Source organism: Callorhinus ursinus, unplaced genomic scaffold (assembly GCF_003265705.2).
Source record: "Callorhinus ursinus isolate GAN/ISIS: 27379988/994484 unplaced genomic scaffold, GSC_fseal_2.0 scaffold61, whole genome shotgun sequence".
Lineage (NCBI taxonomy): Eukaryota > Metazoa > Chordata > Mammalia > Carnivora > Otariidae > Callorhinus > Callorhinus ursinus.
In genome coordinates this window covers 4,728,642-4,741,545 of record NW_027397123.1, presented here as the reverse complement: position 1 = coordinate 4,741,545, position 12,904 = coordinate 4,728,642, and the positions used below count along the sequence as shown (strand labels likewise).

General features: G+C 48.4%; 2 protein-coding genes across 7 annotated transcripts in view; one reads left to right on the top strand and one right to left on the bottom strand.

The window, feature by feature from the left end:
• Positions 1-8,362, top strand: part of LOC112810669 (major allergen I polypeptide chain 2-like) — a 26,029-nt gene extending 17,667 nt beyond the window's left edge. The window contains exons 2-4 of the mRNA XM_025854402.2: positions 2,305-6,089; positions 6,602-6,783; positions 7,947-8,362. Of these exons, the coding sequence (XP_025710187.1) occupies positions 6,029-6,089; positions 6,602-6,783; positions 7,947-8,027 (324 nt within the window). The 5' untranslated portion in view covers positions 2,305-6,028 and the 3' untranslated portion in view covers positions 8,028-8,362. The remainder of the gene's footprint in view (positions 1-2,304; positions 6,090-6,601; positions 6,784-7,946) is intronic.
• LOC112810782 (major allergen I polypeptide chain 1-like) overlaps positions 749-12,904 on the bottom strand; it is a 49,042-nt gene continuing 36,886 nt past the window's right edge. For 2 of the 6 annotated variants that reach the window (XR_012376034.1, XM_073885435.1), the window contains exons 2-3: positions 2,041-2,228; positions 749-1,472 (exon numbers count right to left, since the gene is read on the bottom strand). Coding sequence is in view for 5 of the 6 variants with exons in the window: in XM_073885435.1 (XP_073741536.1) it covers positions 1,467-1,472; positions 2,041-2,228 (194 nt within the window). In the remaining variant the exon portion in view is untranslated. Of the gene's footprint in view, positions 1,473-2,040; positions 2,229-2,366; positions 2,465-12,904 lie in introns of those variants that run through there. The other 4 variants (XM_025854618.2, XM_073885434.1, XM_073885433.1 and 1 more) reach the window with 4 other exon arrangements.

Here is a 12,904-nt window from a genome sequence, read left to right as displayed (position 1 = left end):
TCTTCTTTATCCATTCATCTGTCGATGGACATCTTGGCTCTTTCCACAGTTTGGCTATTGTGGACATTGCTGCTATAAACATCGGGGTGCACGTACCCCGTCGGATCCCTACATTTGTATCTTTGTGGTAAATACCCAGTAGCCCCTGCACTTGATTTTTTTACCCTGGCCCCAGATTAAAGATTCCACAGGTTGGAAGAAGGCAGTGCACAAGGACAACTTCGAGATGCCTTGTGTACCAGCCGTCCCCAGGGGGTTCTGTGGGAGGTGAGCAATAGTCGAGAGACTGATTGTGTCTCAGTGAGAACAAACTGCCCGTCACTCATCACCTTTTCACCTTTCAATGGGGCGCCCCTTACTCCCTGCACTTGCCACGGACTGCGGTGAGTCTTTATCCATGACACTGGAAGCCCCATCCAACTCATCTCTCTCAGAGCCCAGCTCTCCTTATGAAAGCCCCAGAGCTTTTAAATGTGTAGAATGGTAGAGTGTGGAATACACATCCTGGGGCACCTGTGATGGGAGGAGTCTCTGCCTCACAACCTGCTTATGCCCCCTGGACTCTAGTTGCTATCACAGGGCCGGTTTTCCACCCCCGAAGCAGCCCCCAGCCAGACCCTGGGGGTCAGAGCGGCTGGCCATTGGCCAAGAGCCAGATCTCACTCTGGGCAAGGTGGCCTGTGCCACCTGTGGGTCCTGGGGCACAGAAGTGCTCAGCCACCCCGGCTCTTCTAATTATCACCCCCCCCCACCCATGGCATTCCATGGAGGAAGAACATCTGGCAGATTCAAATCTAGCCACAGTGGGAAGGCACAGTGGAGGTCCCCACTGTGACATCCTGCTGCCCCCAAAGCCCAGCCCAAGGAGCAAGCACTGTCCATGGATTGCAAGTCTTTTATTGCTGGAATCCTTTACTCAGACACCTGGACATGGTAGGCTGCTGAGACTACTTAGTTAGTGATCAGTTAAGTGACATCCTTGAGGCTCCTGGAAGAGATGGCTCCGTTAACACAAAGGACTTGCATATATTTTATTCTGCAAAGAGAAAGTCAGGAAGCCTGGTGAGGCCTTAAGGGGTACGAGAGACATCAAGCTCTTCTGAACACTCACTGGACCCTTCCTGGGGAGGAGCCTGCGGGTTTGTTTGGAGGATGGCTTCTGGGTCTGAGCAGGCAAAGGTGGGTTCCTCCCAATCTCCTGCACCACAAGAGAATCCCAGGTGTGCCCCTTCCTCCAATGGAGCAGAGTGAAGAAGAGGGGTCACTGTAGTGGGATGGGGGGCATTCGTGGATAGAATGGAAAGAGGCGGCTGAGCAGGTCCTGGCGGGGCTCCAGATGCACCTGGGGGTCTCCAGCTCTGCTTCCTCCTGCTGCCCCTTGGACACTTGCTGCTTGAAGCCGTAGCTTGTTCCCACTCTTGGGACAGCAGAGAGAGGAATCGCTGTGATTTTCCACACAGGGCATCTCAGGCCTGGGAAGGGCCAGAGGGGGGCTTGTGGAAGCTGCCTTCTCCCCTCCCCTCCCCTCCCCTCTGTTCTCCTGGCAGGTGAGGCACAGAATGGATCTCTGGGACCCAGGGAACGAAGACAAATGAGGGTCTTAGCTGGGATGGAATAGGGAACTTGAGGAGTTAAGGTAAAGGAGCCCATGTGTGGAGACAGGAAGGACCCGATGCTAACAGTTTAAAGATCCAGGCTCACGTGCTGGAGAGGCTGGAGTCAGGGAGGCCGGGGCTGAGGGCCTGACACCTGAGGCTGGGTGGTGCCAAGGACACAGGAGGGCCTGCAGACTCCCAGGCTGGTGCCCGGGCGGCACCGAGCAGCCAGGGCCGGCCAGAAAGCTCAAGGGCTGGGCTCACTCTTTCCCACACCATCCTCTCTACTTCCCCGTCCATGAGGTCTTTCTCATCCCGGATTCGCAGGGAAGGTCTGTGGTGGAGAAGAAAAATGGGCGCGCCCCCCACCCCGCCCTGCCCTGTCCCGCCCTGAGCAGGCCCCCAGACGGGAGCCAGAGGCAGGCACACATAGAGCTGGACCCACCAGCACATTGACAGCATTTGTCTTGTCGTCCGCTGTCATTTTCCCATCAACGCACTCCTTCAGACTTTTGGCATTTTCCAATATTATAGATTCGTTTTGGTATTGCGCCACTTCTTGGACATATGCTTCAGTGGTGCCCGTCAGGAACAAGGTGACATCATCACTCACTGCTGAGCAAATTTTACAATCTGGAACACAAAGATAAGCTGACACTCCGTCGAAAGACCTTCCCAGGTCACGCTCCTCCCTTCCTCCTCCCGACAGGCTCACAACCGCCCTAGGAAGGCGTCAGAACCCCTGGAGAACCCGTGGCCCTAGGCGCCCACCTCGGCCCGAGAGCAGGAGCGAGGCAGCCCAGAGAAGCTCGAGAGTACCAGCCAGCTTCATGATGCAGGCCACAGCGGCTCCCTCCCCGGCCTGGAGCCCTTTTATACCCGCTGCGGCCTGGGGTGGGGGGAGGGGGCAGGAGGGGCCTGTGCCTGACACATCCTTTTCCAGGAGGCCCCTCTGGGCTGCAGCTTGGACTTGCCTGGGGGCCGTGGAGGCAGGAGATGGATGTATGGGCAAGATCCTAAGTCCCTGAGTCAACAAAGGACACCAACTTGGCCTCCCTTCCCCATCTGAGGGCTCTGTCCAAGTGGCAGCTGACACCAGAAGTTTCACAATGGAAATTTCCTAGGTTGACTGGGAAAAGGGGCAAAAAGTCTCCCAAATCAGGCCTCCAGAATGATGGCCAATGTCAGTCTCATACCTGTGACCTTGAAGACCGTTTGATCCCAACTGAGGGATTTTTCAGGAAACCCAGTGCTGAGCTAATGGTCTCATATAGCGTAAGTGCCAAAGGAAGGCCACTCTCTGGTGGCTCCTGCCCTGCCTTCATCGTCTCTGTCCTTGACCTGCTCAGTGGCCTCCCTTGAGCCAGTCTGTGGGTCTGTTTCTGGAGCCCTGAATCCTCCCCTCCATGCTGAGCAAGTCCTGTCACCTGGTTAGCCTGGCAGTACCTCCGTCCGACTCAGAAATAGCATTTTCCCCTGACCAGCCTCTTCTTCTGAGTTTCTCTATACGGTTCGCACCGTTCTCTTTCCAGAGGTACAATCTGAGGAAAAGCCGAGCTGCTTCTACAGCCTACAAGCCCTGTGTGCTTTGTACACCCAGTGCCCCACCGAAGACCTGCTGCCTCTCTGAATTTTTCCCTGCCATTCTCTCCTCCCTCACTGGTCTTCTTTCTGCTTCTTGACCATGCCAGTGGTCGGGGGCTTTGTGTTCCAGATTGTATTCCCGCAGCAGGGCCTTGGCATGAGCGGCCCCCGCTGCCTGGAATGCTCTTCCTCCAAGTACAGGATTCATGGCCTAATTGCTCAGCTCTCTTCAAACGTCACTTTATCAGAGAGACTTCCCCCCATGCTTGACCCCTTAGAGCCCCGCCCCTTCCCCCACAGCACCTGCTGCTCTCCCCAGCTTCATTTTGTCATCCGCTGATGTCTTCCACTTCCTCTCAGATGTATAATGAGCTCCGGGAGAGTGAGGGCTCTGCTGTGTGCACTGCTGCACCCCACGTCAAGGACACGTAGCGGGTCCTGCACAAATGTTTGTTAGACGAACGAGAGGAATATCCTATTTCTGCGGAGTTGATAATAACCAAGAACATTTTCCCTTATGCTTGCGTGCTGGAGGTACCTGCCTGGCCTTTCCTCTGAGTCATCTGTGACAGAACAGAGTTTGCTGAAGGTAAGACAAAAGTTTTCTGACCCCAATCAGAGCCTTATGCCAAAAAGGATTCACATCCGGTAACTGCTCTTGGTAAAGAAGTGCCGAGTCCTGAGCTCCAGCTGTCAGGTGGCTTCCATGGAGCCGCTCCAGTCATGATGCCCAGAGGCCATCCTTGTGAGGTCATCTCATGACAGGCTCGGGCCACTGCGGATGTCCCTCAGAGGTTCTTGGGCACTTATCAGCCTGGGAAGGTGAGCACCATATGCCCCAGATTGGACATGGCTTGCTCTTTCTCTCCTGGGACCGAATTTCAGTGTGGTCGGGGCACCTGGGCAAGGATTGTATGTCTGCTGTCCTTCACTAGGCACTCCCTTCAGGTTCTCCCCAGCTCTGGGAGTTGATGAAGCCAGAGTTTGGAGTGCTGGAGTGACATAGGACACTGATGTCCGTCCAGCCCCACTGGGCGCCACAAAACCATCTGAGATATCGCTGAATGCGGGGACATTTGCTGAGGTCAGGGGGACTTTCTGGACAAGGTCTTGTAGTATATGCAGTCCCTTAGTAATGCAAGTCGTTTTTTTTTTAATACCTTTTTATTTGGGGGTAATTCTAGACTTACAGAAAAGTTGCAAAGATTTGTCAAAACCAAGAAACTGACATTGGCATGCTACTACTAACTAAACTCCAAACTTTATTTGGATTTCACCAGTTTGTCCGTTAATGTCCTCTTTGTGTTCTAGAATCCAATCCATATCCTAAACAGCATTAATTGTCATGGCTCCCCAGTCTCTTCTGATCTGTGACAATTTCTCAGTCTTTCCTTGTTTGTCATGGCCTTGATGGTCTTGAAGACTGGCCAGGTGTTATAGAATGTCCGCCAAACTGATTTTGTCTGCTGTGTTTCTCATAATTTAGACTGGGGTCAGACCTTGGGTTTTGGGGGAGACTACAAAGAGAAGTGCTATATTGTCACATCACATCGTGGCATATGTGACATCAGTACGTCTTACCACTGGTTATATTAGTCCTGATCATTTGATTAATGTTGGGTTTGCTAAGTTTCTGCATGGTTTTCCCCTTTCTGGACTCTTTGGAATTGAGTTGCTAAGTCTAGCCCACTCACAAGGAGGACAGGGCAAAAAGCTCCACTTCCTGAAGAGAGTATCGATGTGTATTATTTGGAATGCTTTTGTGAGGAATATCTGTCTCTTCTCTCTTCATTTTCTTATTTATTAAATCATTTATTTACATCAGTATGGACTCACAGATATAATTTTATGCTTTGGGTTATCATCTAATACTATGTCATTTCTTTCTTAAATTGTTCCAGATTTGGCCACTGGGAGCTTCCTTCTAGAATTTTCATGGACTGTCTCATCTTGTTTGTGCCAATAAACCACTTTCCTAGAGTAGAAGCTTGAGAGTAACTCTTGAAGGATTTTAAGCCGACAGAGTGCCACCTCTGGTTGACCTCGCACTCTGGTCTGTAGAGCTCAAGCTCACAGGGGACACGGGCGACACACTGTACAACTCCACAGCTACTCACTGATGTTTCTGGTTGGGCTATTAAGTCCAAGCTCCTCTTGGGACCAGGTTCACTGAAGAAGGGGGCGAGTCAGGGCCAAGGCTGGACCCACTGGGAGTCCAGAAGGTGCCCAGGAATTTGCAGGGGTGAGAAGGGGTGAGAAGGAAGCAGGTGACATGATTGTACATTGGAGCATTATTGGAATCCTGAGACTTCCCTGGGAGGGTGTGCTTCAGGGCCCAAGAATGGTGTCCACCCATCCTTGGGTGCTCAATCCAGAGACTGCAGCAGTTAAGGTGTTCAAGAGGCTCTAGTTGGGCCCAGCACCCCATACTTATCTCCAGGACTTAAACTTAGGCCCAGGAAAGGCTGGATGATCCTTTGTCAACCTGTAGTGGTATAGACTTGTCCTTGACCCCTCCTATGATTGGGAGAGTACTGCACTTTGAGCCAGGATAGGTTGGGGGGAAGGAGTAGCAGGAAACAGGGGCCACAATTGGGACTGGGACAACAGAGCAGTTGGCTCAGGGTGGAGTCACTTAGAAATGTGAGCTCCAGTTGGTCTTTGGCAAAGGAAAATGACATCCTCTCCAGAAGGCTTTCAGCCCAAGGGCTGAAGGAGTCACATGTGCCAGGTCCCTGCCCACAAGCCTTTGGAGCTCCTAGGAGGGGTGTGGGTGAGGCTCAGGGAGCTGGTGGTTTAAAAAGCAGCAGAAACGCTGCCCTGAGCAGAACATTCTGGTGGTTGGCACTATGAAGGGGACACTGCTTGTGCTGGCCTTGCTGGTGACCCAAGAGCTGGGCATCGAGATGGGTGAGAGTAGGAAAGAGGGACAGCTGGCCTTCCTGATCCTCGCCTCACTCTGTCTCACTCCCTCACCCCCCCATGGTGACCTCCAAGTAGCTTCTAGGGACAGAGTTAGGGGGCAGCTGGGAGATCGTTGCCCAGGGGTCCTGCATAAACCCCCTGAGGTTTTCAGGCATGGACTAGAGGGAGAGGTTTGGAGGTGGAGGGGTCCTTAGTTGTACACACAGTAGGGGAGAGTTTGCTGGGGGTAGTGGGGCTTAACGGAAGGTCAGAAGCAGGCGGGCTGGTATGTGTCAAAGTGCAGTCTGGGGCGCCTCACACTGTTCCCCTCTGCTGAGAGTGCCTCCTGGAAAATGGTTTCTGTGTCTGGGATGTAAGCAGTCCTGGGAGTGGGTAGGTCTCCGTGGAAGGTGAGTCAGAACACCCTGGATAGGTGAATTCCTGTCAAGTGGTGGGGAAACAGGAACCTCCTACCCTGGTGCTTCTTTTGTTGAGGTGTTTTCTGTTTGTGTCTTCAGTGAAATCTTGCCCTATTTTTTATGTAATCTTTGGTGCCGTGGCCGCTGGAGGGAAGTTACCGCTGGACGCCTGCCTTGATCTAGTCAATGCCACTGAACCAGAAAAAGTAGCCATGGAAAAAATCCAGGATTGCTACAATGAGAAGGGACTCAAAGCCAAGGCCTTGGATCTGACTGTCATGGTAATTTACTGTCCTTTCCCATCCCCACCCTACTGCCACACATGCAGCATATTGTAATAGCGCACGTACAAACAGACCGCGCAGTCAGGGGCTACCGGACAGATACGAGCTGTAACCAATCAAGCACATCAACTTTGCTCCATCCTGCAGCACAGAGAGTATGCAACCTCACAGCACATGCACATCCAGCCTCTTCTCCCGCACGTGTCCCTCTCGTGCCAATTTACTTACAGCTGGAAAATCGGGGACTGACATTGGTGCGACACAGAACGTGTGTGACTCAGGTGATTTTTAGGGGAGCCAGCATTGCAGGAGTAGAATTTTAACTTTCGGCAGGAAAGCAAGGGTCCTTACTTCAGCTCCTGCAGGTGTAGGAGCGTGCTCGGCTCTGTTTTAGGAATGTCGGAACCGACCACCTGCCCTTCGACTGTCCTCTCAGGAAGGGACTCCCTGGCCTTGTAAGGCTTCTGGTTTTCGGCCAGTTTTACTGCCCACCTTGATGGCTATTCTTTGGCTCTGAGTCCCACTTCCATCTGTATCGTCTCAGTGCCGAAAGCCAGAAGTTGCACTCTGTAGTTTTTGGTGCCTGGGGCCCCCAAGGCAGCTTCTAGCTACAGGCACCCGCTCCCCAGGACTGGTCAGCACATGCCCTGGTGAACCGTCTTCTTCTGTCATTGCTCTTGTTGCACAGTTATGTAGGTTTTGATTAGTCTATCTCCCCACTCTCTTCCCCTAAGTGCTGGTTCTGCAAAATGAGAGGTTTATGAAGAAGCAGAATTTCTTGCATTAATATAGGTGCACAGGGCCATGAGACTGTTTACCGCGTCCGCATCCACATGCAATAGGTCCCACACACCTGACAGACGAGTCTCAGGGGCAGGAGACTTCGCATGGACCCGTAGCCTCCATCACACCCTCCAGAATCTTCTGATCTCCTTGCCTCCCTCGCTGGTTGTTCAGACTTCCTGCTGACACCTGTGTCGGGGCGACTGGGGAGTCATTTTCATCCTCTTCTGATGGATAGCAGCTCCCTCTCCAGCCGGAGGTCCTTGCTGGGGATGGAGCTGAATCCCTGAGGAGGAGGAGCAGGGGGATCCTGCGGGGATGGATCGCTCTGCCTTGCGCTCAGGTCTTCTGTCCCTCCTCGTCTTACTGTCTCCCAGGCTACCATCACCATCGGCAAGCAATGCATCTCTGAAGCAGTGGCCCCATTGAAGTATGCCATAACCTTGTTGGGGAGATGAATCTTTGCTCCAGATGCCTGATCTGAGCTCTGTCCTCCTGCTCTGTTCTTCACACCGGAAGCTGGAATGCCCATAGCTGTCCTCACCTCCTTCTGTCTCTATCAGGCTGGCTGTAATAACTGCAGCTTAGCGTTGCATGCCCCGTGTCTGTGTGCTCAGCAGAGAGCGTGCAAGGCCTGGCAGGAGGTCCCGGGACATGGCGAAGGCAGGGGGGGGTGACAAGTGTGGTCATTGCGAGCGTGGGGACTGGAGTCAGGCCGAATCAGGAGCAGGTGCGAGCAGTTTCCTCTTTCTCAGGCTATTCTCTCATCTGTAAAATGGGGATTCTGTGTGTGGATTAAATAGCATATATGTAAGCCCAGGATTCTCCACTCTGGATGGATAAAAATGTCCACGTAGCCTATTGCTGACTCCGCATTTGCCACAGTTGCAGAGCCTTCAGCCCCTTACATGTCACCCTGGTCATTGGAGGGTGGACTCAGGCGATAACCTGAGTGGTTTTATCACAAGTCCTCTCCGTCTCCCAGGGGCATCCGCCCTTTTATGCTTCTTAGGTGGATGTCTTCTGAGGAGGCTGGCCTTTCTGCTGAGACACCCAGTTCCACTGCTGTTCTTGGGTTCTGCCAGTGGACCCAGGACCGCCATGCAATCTTGGCTCAGGAGGAGGGGAGAAAGGGAGTGGAAACTAACTCAGAGGGAATGCTGTTGTCGCGGGGAGCTCAGGCTCTTAAATCTTACTTGCAGGATGTGTCACCTGTGGCAAGTGTCATGAACCCTCTGAGCCCAGTTCCAAAAGCATCAAACTGGCAGTAGGCTACTTATGAAGCTACAAGGCAAGGAATAGGTTTTACCTTTATTTCTTAGAGACTAGAGCAGTGTTGGGCTCCAGTGAGTATGGCTCACAGAAAAAGTAGCATAGCAGGTGACATCTCTCTACCTTCCTGGGCCAGGCAAGCACAATAAGGTCATATTGAGGGTGTTGTACTTGGGACATGCTAAGAGGCCAGGGGCTTGAGTTCTGGCTCTTCTCTGGCCTAATGGTTGAACTTAAGCATTTTAATTTACCTGTTGGCTCATTTTACAAATGGATTTTGTACCTGCCAAGTCTGCTAGACTTAATACTAAGTGTTCAGGCCATACTAAAGATCTAAAATTTTATTGATAAATACAAAATAAAATTTGAATTGATAGAGGGCTAAATCATATTTTATACAGGATAAATTGACACTGTAGAAATGGAACTGGAGGGGATTATGCCAAGTGAAATAAGTCAAGCAGAGAAAGACAATTATCATATGGTTTCACTCATATGTGGAACATAAGGAATAGTGTGGAGGACCACAGGGGAAGGGAGGGAAAACTGAATGGGAAGAAATCAGAGAGGGAGACAAACCATGAGAGACTCTGGACTCTGGGAACCAAACAGGGTTGCGGAAAGGGAGGGGGGTAGGGAGACGGGGTAACTGGGTGATGGGCTTTAAGGAGGGCACGTGATGTGATGAGCTCTGGGTGCTATACGCAACTAATGAATCGTTGAATCAAAAACTAATGATGTACTATATGTTGGCTAATTGAACATAATAATAAAAATAAATGTCAACTAGTCCTAAATCCATCTAAATTAATTATGTTCTAATGAAGATTGATTTAAAGTTTATCCAAAAGAACACATTCTTGAAATCAAGCAAGAACATTTAGAAAATAAGAACTATGAGCAGGATCCTTCTCACTAGGTATATATTTATGACTAATAAATAGTCTAGTTTTAGTAGATAAATAGATGGCCACTGTGATACAAAACACACAGATAGACTCAAAGAGGGGCTCCAGGGTGGCTCAGTTAGTTAAGAATCTGCATTTGGCTCAGGTCACGATCCTGGAGTTCCAGGATTGAGCTCCGTGTTGGGCTCCCCGCTCAGCAGAGTCTGCTTCTCCCTCTGACCCTACTCCTCTTGTGCTTTCTCTCTCTCAAATAAATAAAATCTTTAAAAAAATAGAATCAGAGTTTAAGATATAATAATGACAGCTTACTGAATCATGGAGAAAGAATGGATTTTTTTAAAGGGGCACTGAACAAAATGACCAAATATTTAAGAAATGAAGATGGCCTGCCAAGCCTTTCTCTGTGGATCAGTGTGGACTAATGATTCCATTGCCATAATTTCAATAGTTAATTATCCATTTGTCATGACTGATCTCTCTCTTTCTCTCCCTCCCACCCCTTTCTTTTGACTTTCATGATATCATAGTCTATTGGTTTTTCTCTACCTTACTGGGGGATCTTTCTCAGCTTCTTTTCTGGTTACTTCTGTCTTATACTAGGACTAACTTTCTTTACATCTCTTTTCTACATACACTTTCTTAGTGTATGAACTTGGGACATGCTGTTTCTTTCTTAGTGATATCTATAAATTCCAAATTTAAATCTCCAAACCCAGTACTAATTTTCAAGGCACAGAATTGGCTCTCACTAAATATTTACTGAATTAATGAATATTGAAAAAACTCTAAATTCCTCCTAAGGGACAAATATACACAGAATTTAAATAAATGAAAAGACTACTGAATGGGAATTTTAACAGCATAAAAATGTCATTTCCTGGGCGCCTGGGTGGCTCAGTCATTAAGCGTCTGCCTTTGGCTCAGGTCATGATCCCGGGGTCCTGGGGTCGAGTCCCACATCGGGCTCCCTGCTCTGCGGGAAGCTGGCTTCTCCCTCTCCCATTCCCCCTGCTTGTGTTTTCTCTCTTGCTGTGTCTCTCTCTGTCAAATAAATAAAATCTTTTATTTATTTATTTATTTTAAGATTTTTATTTATTTATTCATGAGAGAGAGAGAGAGAGAGAGAGAGGCAGAGGGAGAAGCAGGCTCCCAAGGAGCAGGGAGCCCGATGCGGGACTCGATCCCAGGACTCTGGGATCATGACCTGAGCCTAAAGCAGACGCTTAACCATGTGAGCCACCCAGGCGCCCATAATTAAAATCTTTAAAAAAAATTTAAAAAAATGTCATTTCCCCCTAAAAACAGCAGTTTATTGTAATCCTAATGAAAACACCACGAGGATTTTTTTTTGAAGAAAAAAAGTATTTTAGGGGCACCTGGCTGGCTCAGTCATTAAACGTCTGCTGGCTCAGGTCATGAGCCCAGGGTCCTGGGGTTGGACCCCACGTGGGCTCCCCGCTCGGTGGGAGGCCTGCTTCTCCCTCTCCCATTCCCCCTGCTTCTGTTCCCTCTCTCGCTGTGTCTCTGTCAAATAAGAAAATAAAAAGTCTTTAAAAAAAAGAAAAAAGTATTTTATTTTTTAAAAACTCATCTTTACTGAGGTATAATTGACATACAACATTGTATAAGTGTAAGGTATATAATGTGTTGACTTGATACACTTATATACAGCAGTATGATTACCACCATAGCATTAGCTAACACCTCTATCACATCACATAATTATCATTCATTCTTGGGGTGGGAACAACTAAGATCTAGTCTCTTAGCAACTTTGAGGTTTATAATACAGTATTGTTGTCTATAATCACTATGCTGTGCATTATATCTCCCGGACTTATTTGTCTACTGGTTGTGGGTTTGCACCCTCAAACAACGTCTTCCTAATATCCCTAACAAAAAGTACTTTACTCTTATAAAATTGACCTTACCTTTGCCATATGATTCGGAAACTTCTCTCCAAGTATACACTCAAGAGAAATAAAATTTATGTTTACATAAAAACCTGCAATGTTTATAGCAGCTTTATTCAGATTTCAGTTTATTAAAATTAGAAACAACCTAAGTGTCCTTCAGCTGGGGAATAGATAAAATGTGTCACACTCACACAATTGAATACTACTCAGCAATAAAAAGGAACAAATTATTGGTGCATGCAACAGTATGGAAGAATCTCAAATGTATTATGTTGAATAAAAGAAACTGAGCTCAAAATCTACAATTAAATGGCTTATTTATATGCCATTTATATTTGGAAAAATAAGAATAGCTGGACAAAAATTTTAAAAAGTAATTAGGGGGAGTAAGCCCTATGAAATATTAAAACATACACATCAGGGGTGCCTGCGTGGCTCAGTCGTTAAGCGTCTGCCTTCAGCTCAGGTCATGATCCCAGGGTCCTGGGATCGAGCCCCGCATCGGGCTCCCTGTTCAGTGGGAAGCCTGCTTCTCCCTCTCCCACTCCCCCTGCTTGTGTTCCCTCTCTTGCTGTGTCTCTGTCAAATAAATAAAATCTTTAAAAAAATAAAAATAAAAATAAAACATACACATCAAAGGCAGATAAATGGACTATCAAAGGAAGGCCAGATATAGATCTAAATAATCATGGATTTTGTGATAAAGGTAACTTGCAAATAAATGAAGAAATTAGGATTATTTCACAGATGAAATGGTGCTGGATCAACTGACTGAACATTCGGGGAAATACAACTGTTGGATATCTCTTACAGCTTTCTTCAAAATTAACTTCAGGTAACTTAAAGACTTACATATTTAAAGAGTAAGACAGAAAGATCCCATAAAAGTCTTAGAAAAGGGGCACCTGGGTGGCTCAGTCCATTAAGTGTCTGCCTTTGGCTCAGGTCATGATCCCGGGGTCCTGAGATTGAGGCCCATGTCGGGCTCCCTGCTGTGGGGAGCCTGCTTCTCCCTCTCCCTCTGCTGCTCCCCGCCCCCCCCCCCGCACATGCTCTCTCTTTCTCTTCTCTGAAATAGGTAAATAAATCTTTAAAAATAAATAAAAAAGTCTTAGAAAAATTATAGAATATTTTTATAACCTCAGAGTAAAGAAGACCTTCCCAAAGATATGTATATTTATATATATTTAAAATACACATAATTATATATATTGTTATGCATTATATATACACACAGAG